At 41.7% G+C, this 27,501-nt stretch overlaps 1 protein-coding gene across 1 annotated transcript in view; it reads right to left on the bottom strand.

Moving 5' to 3' along the window:
* Nucleotides 1-27,501, bottom strand: part of ctnna1 (catenin (cadherin-associated protein), alpha 1) — a 111,635-nt gene that overhangs the window by 9,943 nt on the left and 74,191 nt on the right. Inside the window, exons 12-16 of the mRNA XM_071916457.2 lie at nucleotides 26,930-27,130; nucleotides 20,750-20,901; nucleotides 16,636-16,746; nucleotides 13,088-13,269; nucleotides 5,362-5,467 (exon numbers count right to left, since the gene is read on the bottom strand). Of these exons, the coding sequence (XP_071772558.1) occupies nucleotides 5,362-5,467; nucleotides 13,088-13,269; nucleotides 16,636-16,746; nucleotides 20,750-20,901; nucleotides 26,930-27,130 (752 nt within the window). The remainder of the gene's footprint in view (nucleotides 1-5,361; nucleotides 5,468-13,087; nucleotides 13,270-16,635; nucleotides 16,747-20,749; nucleotides 20,902-26,929; nucleotides 27,131-27,501) is intronic.

Raw genomic sequence — 27,501 nt, 5'->3', positions numbered from 1 at the left:
GAAAAAAAAATCCTACAGTACAAAAGATAAAAGTGCTTTAATGCAGGATAAAGGCTTGAACAGAATAGACTCCCTACTGGAGAGACCTCTAATGAACTTTGTGAGTATGCTGGTATTTTCTGTGTATAGCCTAGTTAATGTGCCGTACCATTAGATTTCTTCTGTCTGGTGCTGATCCTGTTACTGCGGCTGGCTAAATATAAAACCACCATGGTCTACAGTGATCAATCAAGACCCATTTGAAACTGAATGATGATAGCCAGAATTCCTCTCCTCATCACATCTGCTAAAATGATGCACCAGATTTGCGTGGGGCCAATTCAATCACACTGACACTTGGGGATGTTAATGTGACAGTGAAACAGACAGACACTGAGAGTCTGGGCATGACAGGAGAAAATCATGCTGGGGGCAGGCCAAAAAGACTGACTTTAGAGGTAACCACAGGGACCAATTAAATGGCCTTCATCAATTTTTAATGTCCATGCTGCAGCTGTCAGTCAGGCATTTCATTGAAGTACTTGTAAGCAAAACTGATATCTTAACAGGGCAGCTACAAAATAGGTAGGTACAAACAGGCATGTTAAAACATTTATACTTTTGGGGTTAGCTTGACATTCAGGCTGTGACTTCTACTTGGCCTGAACCTTCGCTGCTTAATGGCTCATCTGCTACTTGACAGCTACAAAACTTCAGATTTACAAACTGAGGTTAAAAACCAAAGGACATACTTACGGCCTTCACAGGTTGCAAAATATTTAAACAGTGGCAAATAGTTGCATCCTATTTAAGCTACTTAAATTGTATTTTTGTATTTAGAAAGTGTCTCCATTCCTCTCCTGTGTGCAGAAGGTCTATACTGTGCAATTAATCTGTATCAAGCATTTAGGTATAGCCAAGTACTGAATTTCTGTCAACATGTAACAAGGTACCGCAGACATCACACAACCACCTCAATACGATATTTGGCCCTTCTTGCAGTGTACCCTCCCCCTCGTTTCTCCACCTCTGGGCCAGACGCCAGAGGTCCAGACAGCCTTATTCCAAGGCCACGTGCCTTTTGCCGAACTGCTTCGAAAGTGAAAAATGAAAGCATTTTTGCTATGATATTAGCATAACTACATGCTTTACAAACCAATAACAAAGTGGCAGTGGATAAATTTCCGCTACCAGCAACCAAAAAGGCGGGCTGCTGATGGGAGGGCTGAGCTGCAGTTGGCTGTGGGCTGACCCTTGAACTGCTGAGCTGAGAATTTGTGGGCTCCCTAGGTGATTTTGCTCCTCCACTGCAGCAGGAAATTTACAGCCCTGTCCGCCCTAAAGCGTCCAGGGCCAGAGCCGGGATTAGACTGCGACCAGCACCAGAGCCCATGGATCACCATAAATCTCCACTGATTGAATGCAAATTGGAAAAGTACACTACGTATGTCGGTATACATCATGAGAATAAAGCTTGCGCACCAAACGCACACACGGCAAGCACATGGCCCATTCTCTAAGTATGCAAGCCTTATTTCATGTGCATGTGCCTGTGCATGCGTTTGTGTGTGTACATGCACAAGTGAGTGTATGTATGTGTGCGAGCAGACGGGCGGTGGGAATTTATGGGCTACATAGTGGCTCACACATTTGCATTATAAATCTCAATTACATAGCATTATTTGTTTACCAGCCCGCTCAGATGGAATTCTCATAAGGTGCCCTGCAGAGGAGGGTCATAAATTCTTAATAAACTGCAGTGCAGACCTTTGTACGGCACTGACCTAAATCCTGCAGCTCATCTCTGCACTACACTCATTTCTTTAAACTTTAATAAGGCTCTATTACACACATTTAACTGGTTTTCAGTAACCCAAAACTAGACCACTTCTACCTGCACATATCTGCTGAACACAATGTGCACATACAACAACATGCCATAACACGATCTTGTGCAGGAAAGTGTGGAGTGAGATGCTGTGCTATCAGTATGGGACCATCTGCCGATGTGTTTTATATGAAGAGTCAACCCTCATAGGCCCTCCAGGCCTGAAGCACAGAGGGCGAGTGATTAATATGCCTAGGTTAATGAGCAGACCCAGCATTGCCTTTGCTGCCCTGACTGTTTCTGACAGTATGTTTGCATCTAGGTGGTGATTCACTTTACTATTGCTGCTTGAGTATGCAGACCATCCTAACTTGCCATGTCTTTGCTGGAACTGGGCCTCTGGCATCTCCTGCTTTGTTAGAGATATGCCCCTAAATATAAACCACCTACGTAAATAAATTTTAAAAAGCTGCCACCTGGTAATTACGCTGCTAATTAAAGGCGAATCACTCTTAATGGATTCAGCTCTCAGGAGGGACTTCCCTTTCCTGCACACACACACACACACACTGCCCCTACTTTCTCCGTCTCCTATCATCTCCATCATTCCTTCCCCCACTAGCCCATGTCCATCCCTGGGAGCCCTGGCTGATGTGTTGTGGGTGAGTGTCGCCTGGTCTGCTAGTGTTTTGGTCTGCGCTGAGAGAGGCTAAGAGGGACAGCTGGATGGGTTCAGAGGCTGGAGGGGTCCTCACTCTTGGCAAAGACTTCGGTTCCAACAGCCAAAGCTCTTCATTTATTCATACTTTGAGTGCTTCAAACCCCCAAATCCCCTAATAGTGTACACACATACACAAAGACGTACACACAGAGAAAAAAAACTATGCAGAAATGAGTAGCTACAAATAGTCTCAGACAAGGAAAAAATGTCACCCAAATCAAACATATCCATACACATGTGCATGCGGGGAGGCAGGCAAGTGAACAGACACGTATGTAGGCATATACACTCACACACATGCACGCCCACACACCTGCACAGTTGCCCATCTGTTTTCTTTGGGGGATAACACTGTATTCATTAAAGTGAATAAGCAGCTTCAAAAGCCGCACTGAGGCATGAAGGGGAAAAAAAAGAAAAAAAAAAAAGAAAATCACTTTCCAGAACGGCTTGTTCTCTATTCAGATGCAATTAGGTCAGTACAGGTAAAGGTTTTGCTTGGTGATAGACATGGGTCTGCAACATGAAGGATCCAAGGGCAACTTAAATAAAATATCAAAAGTGTAGGGCTCTTGGAGGCCGGCAGCTCATTATGTCAGATTATGAGGGAGAGATCTCCACTGAAAGCTAACTGCAGATGTTTCCAGTATGCCTAGGTCTAATTAAAACCTATGGTCGTGCAGCAAATCGGATAAAGGTACTTAGCTTTTACATTCCCTCCTTACCTCTGAGAAACAGTCAAAAAAGTATTTTTGTATGCATATGTGGGAGGTGTTCAGCAAATTACAAAACAAGTGATAAATATTTCACATGCCCCAACAGTACATGGTTAAAACATATTTCTCCTCTTTACACAAACAACTGGTATGAAAAGAGCTATGGAACAAAACTACGTAATTCATGCATCAATTATTAAAAAGTGTCTTGTGTATGCGCACACTGTTTGGAAACAGATATTTAATAATGGCGCAAGATAATTGATTCAAACAGAATTGTTAATGACCACTATAAAGCAGCAAAATCCATGACTTGTATTTAGCCTTTAAACATTCAATTTGAATGAACTCATTACTTAATGATGAGGCTTTATGCTGTTATGACACATTTTGCCAACATGAGATCAGTGGAGATGTCAACAAAACCAGAGTAAGAGAAAGACTGACAACGCCTCCATGTTTATCTAAATCGAAATCTTACAGCAAACATCTGAAGCCAGTGTTTGCCTTCCCGCCCGCCTGTGTGTTCTTGGATAGAAGTGGAAGAAACCCACAGCTGGTAGATCTCCCAACCACAGAGGCAAGCGATGTCTTCACAGGGGAAGACCATGTCAACCTCAATCTGACAACCGTGTCTTGTTGCAAACATCACAACTCAACTCCTCCATGATTTATCAACAAAATATATACATATTGCAGACACGGAGCCAGTGAGCCTCTTTTCTGCCTAAGAGGTGGTACATGAATAAGTTGGGGGATAAATCATGTACAGTGTCTCCCAGAGGAGTGGTACAGTGCAAGTATTTAAGTGAAATATGAGGCCATGGATAATTGAATGTGTGTTTCCCTATGTCAAGTACCATAGTCTCTGGGGTAAAGGATAGATGTGGAAACATGATGGAATGGGGGATTGGGGAGTGGGAGATAGAGGGACGATGAGAGGGAGAGCAGTGTTTGATCAAGAAAGGAATTGGTTAGGACCGAAGGGGGGGGTCTCATGAATAACACGCATAATGGTAAAGTTAACAGCAGGCTCAGTGATAAAGACCTAGTGTAGACCCTTTTCATTCTGTTATTGTCTCGTAATATATAATTTTGATTAACAAATCAGCTAGACAATATTCTAGTAGCCTGTCTGTGCCAAACTGACAAATATGACAACAGAAAATACGATTTGGCGATGCAACCATCCTATCTGCAATAGGCTCTTTTGAAACAATGATGTCCTACTTGCCGAGTTCACCGAGCCTGTTCCGATTGGTACAAACATAGCTGAGCCTTGTTCTGGCAGATTCAGAAATGCAATTGAGATCATAATGAAATGTTACTGTAGCCAACACACAGACAGATGTCTCATTTTCAGCCAATAAAGTAGCTTAGCTCCACAAATCCAATGGCATTATCTTCACACATTACATCTGGGTGGTTATCCCCCTTTTTACAGCTTATTCCTAGCCCAAAGTGTCATGTATATAGACCATTATTTACCGTCAGTATTTTCTACTGGACATTTCATTGGGTACTGCGACAGTGCATTAATTAATCCGCTGTAGACTCACTCCATGCAAAATAGTCAAAGATGTGCAAAGTCCTTTTTTCTATAGATACACAACAGAACCAGTAGATAACACCAATTAATCGGCGAAGAAATCTGCTCAGTCTTTTGTTTTCAAAGGAAAAAAATAAAAAGTATTTGAATTTAGGCTATTCCTGTGGATTTTGGACTTGTGAAAACTACTGGTCCCGCTGGGGTACTACTGAGGGAGCTTTATTACTTTTATGTTGATGTATGTTAAAATCATCAGCAAGAAACCAAAATCTGTGTGGGTAGGCTAATTGCCAAGGCTAAAGAAAGGGAAAAGTCTAATATCATTCTGCACAACACGCCAGCAGCAGCCACAGGAGATTTAAACCAAACTTGCCTACAACTATCCTTAACATCTGTGCTGTATCTTTTTCCTCACCATCATGCATTTTAACAGCGCATATTCACATGTGCACAATATAAGAGTCAAGGTGGCAAATAACTAAAATTCTATCCACATATTCGGGTCACTGGTGCAATGTCTTAGTCTACTACATCAAGCCCTTTGGGATGGGGTTCATTTCAGACTTACATTGTCAGCGATGGTGCGGCCCAGCTTGTCCATTCTTGATCCCGCCTCGGCGATTTTCTTGGCGGCGCTGATGACATCAGACGTGTTCTTCAGCGGTCCTTTCCCCCTGGGAAAAAAACGCGGCAAGATCACTCACTGTTTCTGATCTACTGCAGCCTCATTCAATATGCAAGAGCAGCATCTCAGTCATGGAGCAGCTGCGTTTTTTCTGAAGGTTGTTTTTCGGTCAGAGACAGGTATGGACAGAAGCGTGATATATAGGAATAGGTCATAAAAACATTGTACTAGTGCATGTGTATGCTTGGGCACACTGGATAATTCCACACACACAAAACACACAAACACACAGACCTCTGGCACAGTTTTGTTCAGCCAGGGTTGTGAACGTTTTATAACCCATTAAACTCAGGAGTGCAGCCTTCAGTCTGGAGGCCATCACATCAGAGCCGTAGCCATGTGCTTGGGATCCTAACAGAAATTCCCCTTTCCAATCCTGCTGTGTTAACCTGTTTGGCCCCTTTAATTCAAGCGGCTTCACAGGCTTTGTTAGAATGCTAAGAAGCAACTAGGTTGGTTTCATGTGTATTGGCTGAGGAGAACCAGATGGTCTAAACAACATAACACACACCACCCACTCTTCATTTGTGTGGTCATTTTCTGCCATGGATGGTGGGACAAAGAGGGAGAGGTGGACAAAGGAAGAAAGAAGAAATTATTCTAATTGGAAAGTAGTGAGAGCCCAACTCAAATCAAAAGCTCTGGTCAATGTCCTAATGCTATACCTCCACCCCCCTCCATGACCCAAACCAAGCTAGTCCCAACACAGGCCAGTCCAGCCCTGACCCAACCCACTGTAAAGCTTGTCAGCCATTTGCCAGCTTTGTGCCCCCACAAGGGACTCTGGGACACAGTTGGCAAGAGGCACAAATTGGATTCAAAGCTGCTCTCTCCAGGCTAAAAAATGAGCCATCCAACCTAGAACAGATGGAATTTTGTGTTCTCTTCTCTCCCTTCCTCTGCCCTCCCCTCCCGTCTCCAACCCTTCCCCTCTCTTGCTCTCCCTCTGCTGCTCTGCTGTGGAGCAAGTCAGGGTCCTCGTGGAAGAGGCCATGCGTCACGGCACAGACTGGGAGATCTCTGGGGACCGGTCCACCCCTGGAGACAGAGCTGGGGGCATTGTGATGGGTTTGAAAAAAATAAATAAAAATAAAAATAAAAAAACAGGAGAAATCAACAACTCTCTAAAAGACAGCCTTAGCTTGGCTCCATACAAACACAACACTTAGTTTAACAGTGATTAAACTTCTACTGTCAAAACATCTCATAAATATAGCCAACATTGATTTCCTGTTAAAATACTCCTTGCTTAAATATGCAATAACCATAAGAGCAAAAGGATAGCACTCAGTGTGCTGTTACTGCTAAATTTCCTCCATATTTCCAGCACTCCCTTGGTGGCATAGTGACTGTTTTGCAATAGGGAGAGGAAGAAAGGAGGCAGGGGGGAGGGACAAGGGGACTCCTGATTTACCCTTATCAGATTTTCATAGTGGATTTATACATGGAAGAGAGGCTGGGGGAATGTCAGGTCTGGTGACAGCCGCAGGACTCCAGATGGGAGTAAGCCACATCGGGGCGAGCGCTCCACAGCACAGAATGCTCTAGGACAGGTGGCTCCCAAATATGTTGCATGCTTCCAAGCCACACATGCCTTATTCATGAGAGCTACCATACAACCATAAGCAAAGTAGGAGTCAACAAGAATCTCTCACTCTCTCTGCAGATAAGTCAGGAGAGAGGCCCAGATCAATTTCCTCAAACAGCATTAACCTTGGCAAGGCTATGTGCCAGCTCAAGGTTGAGGGGGCAATAATTTGGGCGTGGGCTGAATTAGCCAGCTAGTGACCTTCCATGTGCTACTGCTGCATGTGAGAGTGAAGACATAATGTGAAGATAGATCGTCAGACAGACAAGTATCCAAGTATGCTTGCTCACACTCCCCTACACACACACACACACACACACACACACACACACACACACACACACACACACACACACACAGGCATCCACTGAGAAAAATACAAAGCACTTGCAATCATTTCAAATCATTCTAACTGCGTAAATTATGTAATCAATGGGAAGTCACCTTTTCATTTGCCTTCATTCATTAATTCTGTTAACTTTTTTTTTCCACTTATAAAACTGTTGTGTGTGTTCCTCTTGATTTGTAGACAAAATTGAAATGCATGTCCTGAGTGGGTATAGTAATGGAATAATTTAGGAAATATTGCATTCTCTCCAATTTAAATGATTAACATGATTTAACAGGCAGAATCCAGGCAGATAAAGCTAACAACAAGCAAATTCAGCCGACACAACTGTTGTTGATAGATTATCCAACATGTCACAAGTGTGGAAGCCTACAAACAAGCTACTCCTCTCTCACTGAGTCACAAACTTCAACATTGGCTATTCAAAGATAGTCCAGATAAGAAATTCAGCTGGTTATGAAATCAGTGACTTACAATGGGTAGGCTTCCCCGCAGGAAATGCACAAGAGGGCTGCACAAGAGGAATAAACTTTAATAATTCATTACCTTAATGTCTTCTATCTGCAATTTCTGTTTAATGTGCAAGGGATTTAAATAAACTCCATTGAATTAGATTGTGTATCAAGAGTTGAGTTTGCATCAGCTTACTTGTAGGCTAACAGACTTCCAGTAAAGGCAGAGGAAAGGCCTTGGCAGTGCAAATGTCAGGGTTTGTAAGGACAATTTAAACTATTTATCTTACTTGCCAATGTAGCTAACCAACATTTTAGACAGGTATGCTGATATTGACAATCAGCCCATAAACATTAAAAACATGAATAATGGAATTTTGAGACCAAGTTTTTGCTGTAACACCAGACAGGGATGAAAAGTGCAGCACACGGGAAGCAGAAGGGCCAACTTCCTATAAGTCTGACTATTCAGTCTAGTCTATTTAAGACCGAATGGGAAGCGTAGTTGGGGTAAAAACACATTTCAGGTCTGTTAAGATATCATGATTTGTTTACATCACCATGTCCCATTAACCCTGTCCATCCAAAACCAGTGGTTGAGGAAATTTTGGTATGATGTTTCTCAACGAGCAGACGTAACAAAACTACTGTTTAATATATTCTATAATGCATATGTTCAGCACCAAATTAAATTAATACCTTTACTTGAGAGTAATACTCAGTTTCCAATGGCATCAAAATTCTCTCTACCTCCAACTTCTTTTCTCCATTTAAATACAGTATTTCAAATATTGATGGCACCTCATTGGGCACTTCATGTGAAAGGTTTTCTTCATTTGAATTCCTTGGGTGTGCTTTACATTGTAAAGGCTAGAAAGAAGCAGCCGTTACCTTGACAGAAAAATATGACTGCAATCAAGAACCCCTTAAAATATATATACACGGCTGGTACCATCTAATCAAAATACATGCATGGCACGGGGCTGGAGATGCGAGGCAGCATCATTTGCATTGCATTTACATGCAGCACAATAGGTGTAGTAGGCGAAAGGCTGCTTGCAATTATCTTCTCTTGATCGTTTGGGTAAAAAAGGATCAAATCAAAACTTGTAGGATTCAGCGGACGCTCAGTCGGATCAATGGCTGTCTCAGCACTCTGAACTCTGCTGCAGCTTTCTAATATTATTCCTCCACAGCCAAGGAGGCAGGATCTTTGACCCATTCAAAAAGATGAAGATGGAGAGGGAGCATTTCATCGTCATTACCGCTGTGACTCAGAGCTAGGCACAAGATGTCCTCTGAGTAATTCACTTGAATATTTAAAAAGGCACAGTCACACAAATACAGTCAGACACAAATACACCCAGCCAGTCAAAATGTCCCCTCACTTCCTCCACACACACACACACACACACACACACACACACACACACAGTGAGCTAGACTATCGTGCTGAGACAGACATTTTCTCTCGCAAACCAATCCATACCAGAGAAGCGTCATAATTACCCCACACAGCCAGATATTCAAATGCATCAGGTACACACATGCACAAGCACATGTGCACACACAAACACATCACACACACCACACCATCATACACATTGCATATGGCAGGGATTCGCGGGTGATATGCCAATGAGCTTAGCTTCTGTCACATTTAAACAAGATAGTTTTTGGACTCCTCTGCCTGTCAGAGAAAAAAACCTGACCTTTTCCTCTGTTAAGAACTGCCCTTTCTCTCACAGCCTTTCACAAAGACAGTTTTCTACAGAGGCGGCCTACGGCAGAACCCTAAATTCACACTTGATGCCTTGCAGTCATATTATTTCTCAACATGTTTACTGCGCCGTCGGGAGGTATTCAACCCCCTTGACTTTGTCCACATTTTGTGGTGTTGCGTCTGAATTCAAAATGAATTAAATCAATTTTTTTGTCAACAATTTACACAAAATAACCCATAATGACAATGTGAAAACATATTTTTATAATTTTCCATGGTTTTTTTTGACAAGGCAATACAGAAATCTCATTTAAATAATAATCCACAAACCATACTTTGTAGAAGCACCTCTGGCAGCGATTATGATTTTTTTTTTTGGCAACTTCTTTCTCTTCCTCCTTGCAGATTTGCTCAAACTCAGTCAAATTGGCTAAAAATTTCATTTTTATCAGACTACAGTCTTTTGCCTCATGCTCTGTCTTTCACTGCGTTTTTGAAAACTCCAGGCTGCTGCCATGCACCTTTTTGCAGAAGTGGCTTCCTTCTAGCCACTCTGCCCTACAGCCCAGATTTGTCAAGTTCTGCACCGACTGTAGTCCTTATAACAAGATCTCCCATTGCAGCCAAGGAACTCTGTAGTTCTGTCGGTCAGTGGGTTTCTTGGTCACCTTCCTTGACCACAGTCCTTCCTGGCTAGTTGCTAAGTTTTGTGAGACGACCAGCTCTAGAAAGAGTCAGGGTAATTTCTTCCACTTTCCTAATGATGGAGACTACTGTGCTCTTGTGAACTCCCAACACTCCAAAAATTGTCTGATGCCCTCCTCCACAGTTATGCCTCCTCACAATTCTTTCTCTGACTTCATGGTAGAGTTTCTGCTCTGACGTGCACCATCATCTGTGGGACCTCATATGTGCTTTGTTATAAAGTATGTTGAATCATTTAGTTGGCCACAAGTGGATTCAATCAAGTTGTAGAGCCATCTCAAGGACAATTTGGATGTACTTTAACTCACTGCAAAGGGTGTGAATACTAACTGACAAAAAACATTTCAGCTTCTTTTTGAGTAATTTGTAGATAAACAACTTTGACATTACGTGTTATTGTGTGTAGATCAGTGATCAAAAAATCCTAGTTTAATCCTTTTTGAATCCAGACCAACACAAAAGGCAGAAAAACCCAAGGGGTTTAAATACTTTTTGAAAGCACTGTACATTGAGCGCTGCTGTATTAGGGATCGACTCAGCACAAAAACGACTCAGCACAAACATGCTCGTTAGCAAAGTAAACAATGCCAAGTTAAATTTCTTACTGAAATAGCGCAGAACTGAGAAAACATCTGTCTTGGGGTGTGATTTTTACAACATCTCAAAAGACTTTTTCAGGCCACTGATCCAGACAGAAACCTTCCCCGATTTGTCCTTCCATGACATTTAAACTTTCAGCACATCTATCTAGTGTATCATACCTCTCCATACACCTGAGGAAGTTTGAAGGCCTAAAAAACAAAAATACCTATGCTTACAAATACTCTGTGGCTGGCTGGGTAGTTGAGCCAAGAATATAGCATCTGAAAAGGGGAAATATTTTTGGTCAAAGGACAGGTAAGAATCATTTAATCAAATTTGTAAACATCAGATGCTTAAGTTGCAGAAATAATTTACATCAAGCCAAGCCTAATCCAATATTACAAAATTCTGTTAAAATGCTTATCACACACATTTCCCAAACTGTATTTTTGCAAACTGTGGGGAATTGTGGCACTTCCCAACAGTTTGCAAGGATGCAGTCTTCACAATATGTGTGCGTGTGTATGTGTGTGCACCCGGCATCATCTAAACAGTAGTGTGAAATTCACTCTGTCTTGCTGGCACAAAAACAGTGCGACTAATTAGCTGAATTATCTCACTACAGGTCAAACACTCAGGCTCAACATGGCCCCCACTCATCTGTGGATTATGGTGCAACATGACAGTGCTCACGGACACTTGAGTTTGACACCACAATACAAAGCCTATTGGTATTTGTACCGTGCACAACATTATTTGGATTAAAATTTGGTTTGAGTTTTGATTTTAGGCCGACAATAAGAGCTGGACTCTCTTATTGAGGTGCTCCTCCTGAGCATCTAATAAGTGCTTGAAAATGTAATGCAACAAAAATTCATGTTTGTTTGATATGGGATTGGATTTAAAGTGGTAATTTCAGGGAGAAATATGCTTCATCCAGAAGTCGCTATGCTGGCAACATCTGCAAAACAACTGCTGCCCCATAGAAATCAACACTGTAGCGAAGTGTGAATCAAGTTAAATGTTTGCCAGATATTCACAGCTTCCAACCTGAATAACACAGAAACGCCAACTGCTCTCAGTTTAGGCGTATTTTAGAGCCATCTATACTGCAGCGAAAATCTGGACTAATCTGTTTTATACTTCACAGTGAGTTCTGAGGTTCTTTGCTTGCTGGCTTATTGTCTCAACAAACCCCCTTTGATTTTCTGATGCACATGTACAGACATGAACACATTCACACACAGCAAGCCCTCAGCCTTGTACAAACACAGCTCAGACACAAACACAACAGTCCACATGCACAGTGCAATAATTTATCCGAAGCCTCATAATGGCATGGCAGTATGTCGTTATGTCTGAATTCTGTTTTTGAAGTCAGATTCTGCAAGCTCATTTGTGATTTCTACACAATGGAGAACAAAGAACCCCAAGACTGATTGAAGGGAGTGCATGAGGAAGTGACAAAGAGACACTGGTTAGGAGGGAAACAAGACTGTATAAATGGTATTCTAATAGGAGATGCTGTGTACACAGTGGAGCGAGGGGTGAATCTGGCCACCATGTAGCAGCTCTGCTCAGAGAGCTTGTCCATTTAACATTTACACACACACTGCTACACATGTAGCAGAGAGAGAGGGGAAATTTGACATATTGCTTATGGCTCTGCAGAAAAAGAACAGGGGAAAAAAATCGAAATCAAAAAACAAAATCCCACCTACAGTGCAGCTTGAGGAATATTAAGAGCGTTGATGCATGAACAGTAGTGTTCAACTGGGTGCATAATATATTGCGGATATGGGCAAATGTTGGGAAACAAATGTAAGCTTATTGGGTGATTGTGTTTGACACGGGCTGAGCTTGAAGACGCATTTTGTCTGGAGGCATTTTGCTGCTATTGCACAACCACGAGAATATCAATGTGAGGTGTGACTAAGATGACACATGCGTATCAGCAGGGTGAATAAAGCACCATGGAGAAGTCACAAACACACAGAGAGACTACGAACCCTTCATCCAACTGACTTCTGAGGCTAGCAAAGATCAGCTATAAATACTATATAGGGTATCATTCAGGTCGACAGTTGCAAGGGAAAAACAAATGGCATAAGCTGTGTGTTCGACTGTCTACACGCACAAAACACACAGCCACATCTTCCCACCCCAGACCAGGTGCCTGGATGTGGGCCAAGTTGTCGGTCCAAGCTCACCTGGTGAAGTCCGTCATCTCCATCATGATCATGCACATCTGCTTAGCCAGCACGATGATGTCATTGCCACTGTCATCCCACTTGGATACTTCAGCATCCAGCTTGCTCTTCTCTTCCTGGAAGCTTGCCACCTGTTCTGCAATCTTCGCCTTCTGCTCCTGGGGCAACTGGGCCATGATAGCCTAAAGGAGGGATAATGGAAAGACATAGAAGGTAAGTACAATGGACCAGAACATGGCAGACTGGTGTCGGGGGCCATTTCTGTGTCTCCAGGCTACTTTTTTCCCCAAATCATAGCCACTGGCTTCCAAGGATGCTCGTGTGTTTTTTTGCCAGGGGGAGAGCATCATGTTGTATGAGATTACAGCAGCACTCTCAGGGTCCGAATTACCCCCTGCCAAGCGCCAAATACTGGTAAAATTTGTTTTTGGGTCACCTGCCACACTGGTTGTTCACTTTGAGACAGTAGCATTTGAATGCCTTGGCTATATATATAGTCTTTGATACAGCCATGATGAATTACAAAGCACCTGATCTATACATAAGATAATAGGAGAGCTTGTGAAAATTGTGATGGGCAAGCAATCTCATTTGTGATTACTACAGCAGAATAATATTGTGATTTATTTTTCTGCCCCACGAAACATACTGTCACATTTTTGTATTCCAATATATTGAATTTCCATATATTGTCCCATCCCTATAAGATAACATTGAAAACGGGTAGAGTGTGACATATTTCTCTGAGAACTCTATATTAATAATTTTGGCTGGTAAAAAATATTCTTGGCTTCCAATTTTTTTTTTGTTTACGAGCCCTTGGCAGGTGAGCGAAAAAGTTAATTAGAAGAGGCCGACACCTACTCTTCCAAAAGGACTGTTATAAAGGACATTATTGGTTACCATTAAAGTTGAGTCATCTATAAACATTTGCTTACCTCATAGTTATGGTTTGTGAGGAAAAACTTGTTTTTGAATACTGCTGAATTTAAGTCATCAAAAATTTTCTTAAATAGATAAATAGCATGTTAGAATGACATTCTTCAGGGAGTGACCAATGGCTACTTGAAGAGTAATGTCCTCCCTGTAAATAACTGTCATAAACAGCAACCCTCTAGGGTGAACATTTCCTTGATTGGCCCTGGTTAAATGGGGACTGAAAATCATTAGAAGTTTCATTTCCTACCATCAAGGATGGGTTCAAAACGCCTGCAGAGCTCAAGACTGAAGAGGTTGGTCAGATGGGTGAGGAGAAATATATATCTATTTCACTCTCTGCCTCTGGCCATTAAAGGAGATCAATAGAAGGGCATTTATTTAGCAGTACTTAATATCCTGTGCAAACGTGTTTAGCACTTTATTTCTACTCATCCTGTTGAGGTGGACGGTTAAAGGGCAGCTTCCCAACAGGCAATGAGACATTCAATGAATGAGGTTGTGAGGCCGAAGTGGGCAGATACTTAAGGGTAGAAAATCAAATACAGCAGCAAGGATGTTCATGCTATTACTGGTAAATAGGGATTCTCTCTAGAGTCACCCAAGTTTAAATAAGGGTGTTCACAGTGGTGCAAGGATGAAGGACCCCTACTTAACCCAACAGTCAGCTGATCTTCTGTGGGCTAAACGTACAAACAGCATAGAAATGAGGGACCATTCCACTCTTACAAGGAGTGAAAATTTCAGAGGAATTCAGTCCTGCGTATTATTTAAGACATTTAGGCAATTGGCCTCTTAAGTTACAATTGGATGGGAAGTCAAAAGAGGTTAAAGCTGTGTGGTAACAAGAGAGAGGAGATCTTAGAGATAATAGGAACACAGACATAATGACAATGCTGGCCCATTAAGTTGGCTATGGCACAGCACAACCACTCAAGACAATAGGACTAATGAGAGTGAAGCTCTCTGACAAGAGCTTGGAGTCACACTTGACTTCAGCTCCTCAAAGAAGAGGGCCAACAATAAGAGGCCTATTGTGTGCCGAGGGGCTCTTCAGATGGACCACTGTATGCTAGAAAAGCCTGACCTGCCCATTTAACATATCAAATACCAACCCAAATCCACTTTAAGACTAGAACATTATACCCGAAAAACAATTAGCATGAAGTCCTTGCTAGAGAACAATATTAGAAAGAGAGAAAAGTCACAAACGACGGGCGGAATGTTAATATGTATATAAAATAATCATTCATTGCCTTGATCTGCTTATTCCTATTAAGGGTCATGGGGCGCTGGAGCCTATCCCAGTATGCATTAGGCAAAAGGCATGAAGAAATCCTAGAAAGGTTGCCGTCCCATCGCAGGGCTAACACAGATAGACAATCACACACTCTAGAGCTTCCAATCCACCTGACTTGCATGTGTTTTGATTGTGGGAGGAAACTGGAGCACCCGGGGGAACACGGGTCAAATATGCAAACTCCACACAGAAAGGGCCAGGGCCACAAATCAAACCCGGGACCTACTTGCTGTGAGGCAACAGTGCTAACTACTGAGCCACTGTGCCTACCTCTCATATAAAACATGACAGTCAGAATTTATTTAAAAACCACCAAGGACAACTTTCAACTTCAGCTTGCAAAGATAAGGTGTACTTGTTTTATATAGTCCACTGACCTGCAGCTGCAGTAAAAGTTTATGAAACACAAATTTGTACAAAGTTTGAGCTATGTTGAAGAAAACAAGGTATATAATATTACTTGGTCAACATCAATTTTCATGCTGGTAAGCAAGTAAAGCCTTACGAATGTTAAAGTGTGAGTGTGAGTTTTGTTATGTGCAGTGCAGGCATGTGGGCCTCAGCATGATAACAACATGAACTATAGTACTGACTTCAAGTACAGAGCAGGGCATACATTGTATAGTAGATGTATGCATAAATTCAATTGTGTGTTATGTCAACATAAGAGACCTAGTTGTCCTTAGAGTTGCGTGAGGAGAGGCTCTTTATGAATACTAGGGTCACATTAGCCATGGTTCCAGGCCAACTGTACATAACTCGTCAACAGTACGTGTGGGGGAGGTGTCGGGGGTGGGGGGAAGCATAACTGAATCTGCATTGTAGCAGAAATACAAACTCTACTCCTCTTGTCTACAATGGCAGAGTGGTAAAAAAACAGAGATATTAAATGGCTTTAGATAATGCAGTGTTCTTGGAGGTATTTAATTCTACCATATTTACTCACTACACTGATGTGTGGGAGGATTAGGCTATATTGGCAAAGAGGCAAGTAAGTGATTACAGTTCAAAATTCAACTCAATAGCTCAAGGATATTAGGCAAGCTTATGAGAATGTTTAACCATCTACAAGTACAGATCTGCTCCTTAAGCCACTGAAAAATCCAATTTCCTATATGATAAATACTAAATTTGTGCGCTTTCAGTGAGAATATATTTTTCATTCAGATAGAACATTCTTCACATGTGATGTCATGTCACAACTGAAGATGTCAGAGCCATTAACAGGGTATATTCTGTATGTGTAGGGAGCCCGGGACAGGACAGTACAAGGTGTGCCTGCTGATTGCCTGTGCAGCAATGGACAACTCACCCTGGCACTCTGGCCGGCAATAAGCTGGTCATCCTCTGTCTGCACGCTGGTCCTGCTGCGAACGTCGAAGTCCTCTGTCTCAAAGTCAGAGTCATCCAGCTCCTCTGGAGTCTGCAAGTGAGTGGGAGAAAGGGACAGAGGAAGGGAAATGAAGGAGGGACAGATGAAAGAGTGAGATGGACAGAAGTAGATGAGCAAAGACAAGAGGGAAGGCAGAGAGGATGGGAAGAAGGGAAGGAAGTAGTTGGATGGGAGCAAACAAGAAAAAAAAATATGTTGGTGTAAAAGAGCCATTTGAGCACAGTTAAAAAACCAGCCTGCTTATGATCTATGACAAATGCCTTAGCGCTGCCAGCTAGGGCAGCATCAGATAAATGTCTTCTTTCCCATAGCTTGGTACAGGAAACTGTAAACTGTAAATGAATTTGTAAATCAAGTGTAATGTGCTGCCTGTGCATTTTGAGAGGGAAAGTGGAGGTACGAGCTGTAATGAAGCATATTGGGAGTAAAACGCTTCAGTCAGAGTCCCATCTGTCGTTGCTATCTGTAGAGAGGAGGGGGAAGCATGAGTGGTGCTCTTATAGTGTGCTGTTACTTTATCCCTGATCCTTAACCCCTTCCCAGCATTGAATGCAAAGCAAGCCATGAGCAACTGTTCTTCCGTAAATACTCACATGCAAAGGAAAGTCTTTCTTAGCAGGTCATGCTTAAAGCAAAATATAAAACTGACTGACAGGAAAATGTATTTGGTGGCGATATGGGCAAGGGGAAGATGATGTGGACAGATAAAGGTGCATTATCACGCCTCTGCCGCTACTTGTGCTTATCCAACTGTCTCAATACTTCCCCTCTGTAATGGATTTGGAGCTCTCACATCTAAAAATAGCTGAAGGTCTCTGAACAACCTTACACTCCTTTATGGAATATAGAGATGCTCTTGTTCCCAGGGGAGAAGGGGGTATGGTTTCAGATACAAAGCAGTAGTGACTCATAGGCATCTCTTTCAACCCAGACAATGCTGTTCAGTGGCGCAGAGATATCACCTGCTGTGGCCTGTGCAACAGATAACCTGTGAATGTGGGAGTTTCAGAAATGATAGTCCATGGTGGGTGCCCAATGGGAAACTAGAGAGGTGACAAAGATAGCCTGCAGTTAAACAAAGGGGTTGGATAGTAGTAGCATTGTCACGATAAATGAAATTTCAATACTACTTTGATACATTTGCAAAATATTTTATTCAATACTTAATTTTATAAACATTTGATACTTTCACTGTGTGTTCTTCAAGCTGAATTTCCATTTCACTGTCACCTACAGAGGGTGGATACATGTGGATTGGAATAGTTAAGAGAGGAAGAAGAAATATTGGAATAGACTGAGTTGCAGTCTGTCTTTTCACAGTGGACTGTAGCGGTCAGCGCAAAATTCAAACAGCTGAAAATATAGCAGTGTCAAACAGTCCACCATGCTTTGAACTAAATCCCAGTCCACCATAAATGGTTGGGAAAACTGGTGCCAGGAGCAAAATAAGGAACTATTTTACTTGTTACTTAGCAGTAGGCATACTCATACTGTAACAACAAAGCCAAAGTTGGCTAAACGCTGATGCTGTCTTCAGTTTATTTTATGTTCTTCTGGTTAAGTCAAAAATGATGCTGCACATTTTTCAGAAAGTCCTAGATATATTTATTTGTTTATCTGTTATCATTACAGTTAAGAGTTGAGATGCTGAGTTATTTAAGTTAGTGATGTTGAAGTTATGGTCCTCTCCAGTAACTTATGGTTAAAGCACAGTGATTGCTCTGTGACATTGCCTGATGGTTTCTTTCTTGTTTACTGTGGTATCAGAGAAGTACTGAAATTTTAGATACACTTGGTATCGAACTCAAATTCTGGTATCCACCATTTTTATTCTTCCTGTGACACTCTGCACCCACCCTCTGTGAGCCGAGCAGTAAGCGGTCTTTTTTTTTTTTTTTGGACAGAGCAGGCAAAATCACCTTGGGCTGTGACGCACTGTACAAATCAAAAGGTAGCGACAGCTGCCCCCTGTATCTCGCTGTCGGCAGCTCCCTGACTTTGAGACAGTTTGTTTGATGTCTGGGAGGCGTATTCTCTGATGTCGCTGTAGGTGGGAGAGGGTTCTGTCCGCCTGTCAAATATCCAGGGGACGTCCAACATGGGCTGCCAGTGCTCCACTTACAGAGGTTAAAGACTCTGTCTATCTTAAGTAGCCCCAACCACACACTTGTCTGTTCCGATTGAAGAGTAGCCCACTGAGCAGCGTGTGCACGTGAGTGTGGTAGAGAGCCGGGGAGAGAGAGAGCGCGTGCGTGTGTGGACATGCCCTTTGGAGTAGTTGTTTTACAGAGCTTTTAGCTCAGCTGATTTACAGGCTTTCATATTTTGTTGGACTCAGAGATGGACAGGACAGTTCAGCCAAGCAAAGGGTGCTTCTAGATACAAGTTAACATTTCTGATACACTTTTCTATCTTTTTCCTATAAGATCAAGTCTGTGTACTTGTGTGCTACGCACATAAATGAGAGTACCATTATAGCTCAACAATAATTAAGAATAAGCTTAAACTGACTCCTGTGTAGAGGCTGTTGGAAATATGCGCGCTAACCTGCTGAGCAGCTGAGCTCTTTCCTGCTGAATAATCACTACAAAACCTGTGGTGATTACCTCTTGCACCTGATCCTGAAATCCTGGCAAACACCTGGGAACTGTATGATTTTTTTTACGCATTCAGAAAGGTTCACAGATCAGCAGAGATCTCCTGCTCTCAGTCAATGGCAGACTGAACCTCTGATGGAACCACAACACACAAACACACATCTCCACACACACACCCCCACCAGGTAGCATTCAGCCAGCCCAACGGGCCCCGTGTTAACGGCTTAATCAATCTGGATAACAAGAGTGGAGCAGGGGCAGAGGGGAAATTGAATGTAGTTCTCTGGCTCTCACTCCAACTTAAGAATGCTAATTAAAACCTCCATTTTAAATCAATTGCTTATTATAATGCAAATACTGCATAATGGCTCCCCTCTCATTTGGTGTTTGTCTATGTCTGAGCAGCATTATTAATGGGAGCCCAAGTACAGTTTGGAAGCACCACTGTCAACGCACAATGTGCTGTCAAGACTAATGGTTCCAATTCAATGGATTAAAGCAGCAAAAATAATGGAAGATGGCATAATACAATAAACCAGCACTGTAACACAAAATAGTAAATAAATAATTAGGGACTGTTAGACATGAGAAGCAGTTTAAGCAAATTACCAATTCTCTTCTTAATAGAGAAGAAATTAAATTTGGTGGTTTTAAGTGGTTAACCTAGTAAAACAATAAGACATTAAGAGCTATCCATTTCTCTTCACAGCTGTAGTGGGTTTTGTTGTCAGCTCATTGTCAGTCAATTATGTAACGCTCCAATGGTACCTAACTACCATCTGTCCCGGTTATAGTTCTACTCAAGCAAAGGCCATTAACCCACAGACAACTAAGGCTGTTGTTACACTACATTGCAAGTGTGGTCAATTAGGTCGGCTCTTGCCTGAGACAAGTTAATCATTGGCTTCTGGGGCCACACATGCATATAAAGTCACTCGCATACAATTAAAATAAAAACATCTGGTGGAGAGACCATCAGCCATATATACATTTGGCTTTACACTACAATGCACAAGAACGAATTCAATGCTGGGGATAAAAGGGCTTCTCTTTGTGTAAATTGTTTAAATTAGCCCAAACCAAATGAATGCAGTCCCAGGTCAATGAATCTTAACCTCTATAGATGGCTCTCAAGGAGATGGTGCTTCTTAATGCGATCAATGATAAGCAATGCTGAAGGTAAACCTTTCTATGCACAGTGAAAGCACATACTGGAGCATTATTTAGTCCTGACAGTTTGGACTCTGTCCAAGCTCTGCGGGGGAGAGGGAGGACAGTGTTACTTGCACTCTCCAGGCTTGATTCAGAATAAGACAGAATATGGTGTGATTTAAGCTTGAAAATATTGGTTTTCTACTCCTGGCAGGGCGGAGTTGTAGTCCTGTGGTGCAGAGGGGGAAAATCAAGTGTCCACCAACAGTGTGTTGTTTACTTACCCTGATCATGAGGACAGCCTTGCGAATGTCGCGAACGCCATCATACACCAGACGGGATGCGTCAATGAACTCGTTCTCATCCACGGGTAGCGTGGGGTTTGCACTCAGGGCCTCCACTGCAGCCTCCACCTGCTCTGTGAACCGTGGCATGACTGAAGGAGCAGGGGCGACGGGGTAGGAGGGAGGGAGAGAGAAGCAATATCAATGAGGATTCACCAGAGTGAGTGTAGGTAGGTACATAACCAAAATAGGCTCAGTAAAACAGAACGGAGACCACACACCGTTTACATATCCTGTTTTAAAGGAAACACAGTTTCTTTTCTCTGATTTGAGAGTGAGGCATGACATGGATTATACTGCATGAACATATGAAAAAATCTTGACATGGACAGAAATAAATGTTGCATAAACCCCAAGACCAGCCACCACCCACCCACCCACACATACCAACACAGCCAATGGGGTATTGAAACCTTGGGTACTATGTTGAGAGCTTACTGGAGCAGTGGTGCCTCCGCACCAGTTCCTCTCTAATCCATATTTGCCACATTCCCCCAAGGTTACAGGCTATCAAAGGCTTCTTGACATAAACCATAAATATAGACGCCCTCAAGAGGAGACACATTTCCAATTAATATCAATGAGCCCCTCAAAGAGAACTAGTAAGGGCCCCAATTCTGCTCTGTTGAAAATAAAAGATTCCTTACTGTGCAACTGAAAAACAAAACAGATTGGCCTCTGAATAGTTAATAAAGCCAAGTGTGATGATTACAAAAACCTTTGACAGTTGGAATACGTTTTGCGTTGTTGGTCTACTTGCTTACTTATTGCTTTCTACATGACGTTAGGGTGTTCAAGCTGGGGGTTGCAAGGGGAAGGGAGGCAACATGCCGAGGGGGAGTAGACCCTTGATTCAGCATGATACATAGCAGCTTTCCACTAGTATGTTTCACAAAGCTGTCCCAGCGGGCATGTATTTTGCCCCATCGATGATATAATGGTTGCTCCAGAGGGCTCTGCAGCACATTTGCATTAATAGTCTTTCTCATTCTGTATTTCGGCCTTCGTGGTAGAGGCATGTATGTAGGGATGCAGGAGTGGATAGGAGCAGACGCAGCAAGGAAAAAGGAGAGGATTTGGTTTTGTGCATTAAGAAAAAGGTTTTAGGCCTGCCTGCAGGCTTCTGAAAGTAAATTAAGTTTAAAAGAAATTTTAGAGAAGCGTTTGCAGTGACAACAATCCCTCTCCCCATTTTCTTCAACCTACTCTTGATGAATCTTTCAAATAATTTCACATTAAAAAAGGGAAGTAACCAAGGCATCTCAAACCATGATTAGTAAAACTAACACACTGGCCAGGCTTATTTCCAGCGCAAATGTCCTGTGCTGTAACTGCATTTTCCATCACAAATATGAGAAAAGCATATTTCACACTAAAACGTAATCATGTATTACCTAATCAATGTACTGAGCTGACACTTAATTGCTGTCATAGTGTTGATATTAAAATGAAAATGATATATGCAGAAAAATGCTACATTTTAATGTTGCATTTTTATGCAACAGGAAAATACTGTTGCACCTAAAAATTAGCCCATAAATAATATCAACCTGCAGGCGTGACAATTCTGCATGCAATGTGAAATGCATAGTTACTTAAGAATTTGCGCACTGCTGAATATTAGGAAAGTCCTTTTCCCAAAAGCCATAGAAAAATATATATTTTCTCATATTTTTTGTTACAGATGCTCCAAATATAAAGTTCATCGTGCAGAAGTGCTATACAAACTAGTGTCAAACGTTTCGATTGCATCCTCTTCAGTGACACTATTACTGGCGAACCCATAACAATATATAGAGAGACATACAGAGAATAAACACACACACCCTTGATGTCATTTGGCATTAATTACACGGAGCACCAGCATCAACCACTGGAGATGGCAAAGTGTCAAATGTCTATATTTGGATAAGACATAACTTGTTAAAATTCTTCAAGCTACAGTTGGAAATTTGTTTTTATGCTTCCAATTACTTTCAAAATGGATGACTGAAATAATTCAATCTTGTAATATCTTCCATTAGCCATTATGAGAGGCTATTCCCAAAATCTCATTAGAAATGCTGAACATTGCTAAAATTGTGGCGCTTAAAATATTGTAATGGGATAGTGGTCTTGGGTGCTAATAAATTATAGACCATGGGAGCAGCTTTTAGTGTGCGGCCCGTACTTTTGTTTCATTTCATGTTTTGTATTCTGTCCGGCACGTGGTTAAGACTTGGATTGGTTTTTACTCTCCTCATGCATCTTGGAATACAGTCATAATTTGACATTTGTCAGTGTCATAAATGATAATTTTTCTACCAGGCTTGTTAACATTTGGGACATTTACTAACAATTACTTACAGTTAATATGTAATGTAATATGTATGTTATAATAATTGTCAACAGTCAAAGTAAATGAACTGCATGCATGTAAGAAAAAAAATGCTTTGTGTTACCTAGATCAAAAGTGATGGGAAGGATTTGTACAAATCATAATTCAATCAAACTATCTGTAGCAGTTTGTTATTTGGCAGCATGGAAATATTTTCTCCAGAGTTCTTGATTAGCTGGGAATGAAATGTATAGAATATTCAATTTCTATTTTTGTGGTAATAAATAGAAAATCTGATTTAAAATCAACTATTTTGACAATATATTTACAACTCTACCTCATATTTATCTCCATATAAAAATACAAAAAATGTGTAGCTTGCGAAAAATAAATAAATCAAGCTCTGCTCACAGACAACAATTCAAATGTCAGGCAACTGGCAGACAGCCAGCCCACAGTTTGACATCTGTTCTGAATATGTACAGTGCCTTCAGAAAGTATTCAACTCCATGGATTTTTTTCTGCATTTTGTGGTGTTACAGTGTGAATTCAAAATGGATTAAGATTTTTTGTCACTGGTCTACATAGAAAATATCACAATGTCAAAGTGGATTTTTTTTTACAAATTAATTAAAAATAAAAAGATGTTGTTGACTGAAAAGATGACTGTTTTGAATCAGTAAGTACTCAACACTTTGCAGAATCTGAACTCCTTTAAATGACCTTAAGATGTCAATGCAACTTGGAGTCTACTTGTATCCAATTCAAATCACTGAACAGGATTTAAAACAAACACACATGCCCATATAAGGTTCCACAGATGACAGTGCACGTCAGAGCAGAAACTCTACCATGAAGCCCAAGGATCTGTCTATAGACTTCAGGGAAAGAACTGAGAGAGACACAGATCTGGGGAACAATTTCTAAAGTGTTGGGAGTTCACAAGAGCACACTATGCTCAATCATTAGGAAATGGGGGAAAAAACATGGAATTTTTTGAATTTTTTTGGAGCTGGTCATCCAACCAAACTGAACCACGGGGCAAAAAGGACCCTTTGAACCCAAGGATCACTTTCACAAAACTACACAGCTCTGTGATTGCAAAAGGGATCTTGCTCGAAGGACAACAGTCACTGTGAACTGTGAACAGCACTTCACAAAAACTGGCTGTATGGAAATGAGGAAACCTGACACCGCTCATGACACATCAAACATCATCCCTACTGTGAAGCATGGTATACTTCTTAAGGAGAGCCTGCTTCAGAGTGCCAAAGACCTCAGATTGGGGTGACAATTTATGCCCCAAGAGGACAATGATCTCAAGCATACAACCAAATCAACACCGGAATGGCTTCAAAAAAAGAATGGTTAAGTACTTGAGTGGCACAGTCAGAGCACAGACTTAAATCCCTTGAAAATGAGAGGAATGACATCACCAAGCTTGAGCAAATCTGCAAGGAAGACTGGAAGAAAATCCCCAAATCAAGATGTGCCAAACTTGACAGACATGCAAGAAGACAAAGCTGTAATCGCTGCCAAATGTGCTTCTAGATTGTAGAAGTATTGAGTCGAGCAGATTAATAATTCTTTAAATGAGATATTTCTGTACAGCATTTTCAATACATTTGTAAAAAAAATATATTCTATTGTTGCCAAATATAAATTAATAAATAAAAAATCTGAATTCAGGGTGAAATATCAAAAAGTGCAGGGAAAAAGTCAAGGGGGCTGAACACTTTCTGAAGGCACTGCAAGACATATTCTAAGGCATTTATATGTATATTTTTTTTTTAGAAACAAAGGCCCGTTTTTGGACATGAAATTCATCTCAAAAGTTATTATAATCATCTAATCTCAGCTAACTGGACATATTACCTTATCACAGCCAAATGTAACATCAAGTTCTCCATGCTGCCGGCCTCACTGACACAGACCATTGCAGCCAAAAATAGCCGACAAAGAGGGAGGGCAATTCAAACCCACCTCTTCATCATCACACTCGACTAATACTTGGTATCCCTGGAGGGCCCATTGTCTTTTGGTTTCCTCCGGTGTGTCTGACTGTACCATCACAATTAGGGATGTACCAATTTATTTTTTTGGTATCTGATACCGATCCAGGTTATTAAATATTGAGTGTACCGAGTGATACCAAGTACCAATCTAATATTTTTGTAATTAATTGAAAAATGTTAATTTTTACACCGTACTTTGTAAAGTAGAGCTCAAATCAATCCAGTTTGCGGTCCAACTCAGCAGTGACACGAGGCAGACGTCTGAACTCCAGATGTCTAATGAAACCAACTGCGGTTACATCTTTCAAGCATTCCAAGAGCTGCTCGAACACTGCCCTCCTACAGTTGCAGCAGGGCAGTGGCAAAGATAATGTTGAGGGAGCAAACTACAGCATGGCTCCAAATGCTCCATTAGACGGCGAAACCCAAATTTGTCCACCACCAAGAGGGGTTGGTAGTCCAGTGAAATAAACTCAATAGCTCTGTTATTTTTTTTTTTCAGTGTTGTGGGGCAATTCTCAGTTTTTCAGCACATCCTCTAATGTTTGCTGCTTGGGTGCACACTTCTGATCTACTACCTGTGAGAACTATTACTCCTTCGAATGGTGTTTCTTCAGGTGCCTGATTAAATTAGTAATTTATAATTGGCTCTGCTGCTGCCACCCCTCAAAACACTTGCATTGCAAACATTACAAGAATTATATGCAGACATGACTGCTACCCAGATGCTTTCAAACCATGCCCCGCACGGCCATAAGTGGTGGACGATACGCGTTTAAAGCAAATATGTTTTTACGTCAAAAAAGTATTTACAGGGGAAATTAAATAATAAATAAATGGATCAGAGTTGAATCAAACAACCTGTAGCCAATACCAATACATCAAAATTCAGCAGGATTGCATCTGATTTTGATACTGGATATCAGAATGGTGCATTCCTAATCATAGTTGACAGACCATTAAATACACTGAACTCAGTAGCCTTTAGACCATAGCCTAAAGTGCAATGAGCCATGCATCAAGTCAGTGGCGGTCCTGGTTTATTTGATGCCCTAGGCAAGATCATAAAGAGGTTTTGCGCATCCCCCCCATCAATCAAGGGTCATGTCCCAACTCTCAAGTACACTACTTCAACAACTTTTATGTTTTGTGCAAGTCATGCAATTTGCAGATTAGGGAGGGGGCGCGCATTTGGTTACATGCTGCATTTTGTGTTTTGCCGACTTTTAGTATATAACCTCTACTACAGTGCGGTGCTTTTTGACATATACCCCTCTCCCAGCCCCTGAGTCGACTGGGTGCTCCTGTCCTCACAGAGGGCAAGCACCGAGTGGGAGGAGGAGGGCGGCAGTGCGGCACAGTTGAAGGTGTGCCCCGCACGAGCGCAGGAAGGGAACTACTTGAAATTAACATTATATTAATAAATAAAACAGTACTCTGCCACTCCTACCGCAGCGCACGGCATGAGCGCACAGTAAGGGAAGTACTTTGAATATAATAAATAAAGTGCTCTGCTGCCCCTAACCAGCTGTCGCCCTAGGCGACAGCATATATTGCCTACGCCATTGACCGCCGGAAAAAAATACAAAAACATACCACGAGTTACCCGTTTGATTTTCTCATAAAAAGTCCAATGTTAAGAAGTTGTTACAGGCATCAATCCTTTCTTATGCGGCCCCCGAAAAGAATAATTTACCCACAAAATGGATGGAGCAGTGATGTTCAATTAAAATATAGCACGGTTTGTGTTCTATGGCTCTCTACATGGTGCCTCTGGTTCTGTGGTACCTGTGTCGGTGAGGAGCTTGGTGGCTTCCAAGACCTTCTCAGTGTAGACTCCAGGCTCATAGTTGTCCATTTCTGAGGTGACCACATGGACCACCCTGGCAGCACGGCCTCGAATAGCCCCAGCAGTGCGATCCAAACCATCAACATCCTTCTCCTGGAGAGCGATCACACACTTATTCACATCCTCCAGGATGTGGTTCTCTGGAGACACAAAACAACAATGATGCAGTTGGTTGTTTATATTTTCTATTAATCAAACACACAAAGATGCCATGAGGCTGCCTGGATGCACAGAAGGTGGTATGCAGATTTAACTTAGAGAATGAATACTAAGGTATTTTCACTCTGTGACCTAGAACACTCCTAAAACAAAGATGGGACAAGTCTGTGCCAGTAGCGATGAGAACAGAAGTATAAGCAGGAAATCCTCATCCTTCATGCTGTGTTTGCATTGTCATGGACTTAAGATGGCTAATGGGAAGCACAAGGGCAGGAGGGAGAAGACTTGAGACAAATGCTCAGATGGCTTATTAATGGGGAGCCTGTAAAATGCAAATGTCTGCTGTGTAAAC

Source organism: Centroberyx gerrardi, chromosome 16 (assembly GCF_048128805.1).
Source record: "Centroberyx gerrardi isolate f3 chromosome 16, fCenGer3.hap1.cur.20231027, whole genome shotgun sequence".
Lineage (NCBI taxonomy): Eukaryota > Metazoa > Chordata > Actinopteri > Beryciformes > Berycidae > Centroberyx > Centroberyx gerrardi.
This window is presented reverse-complemented; position numbering and strand designations above follow the sequence as displayed.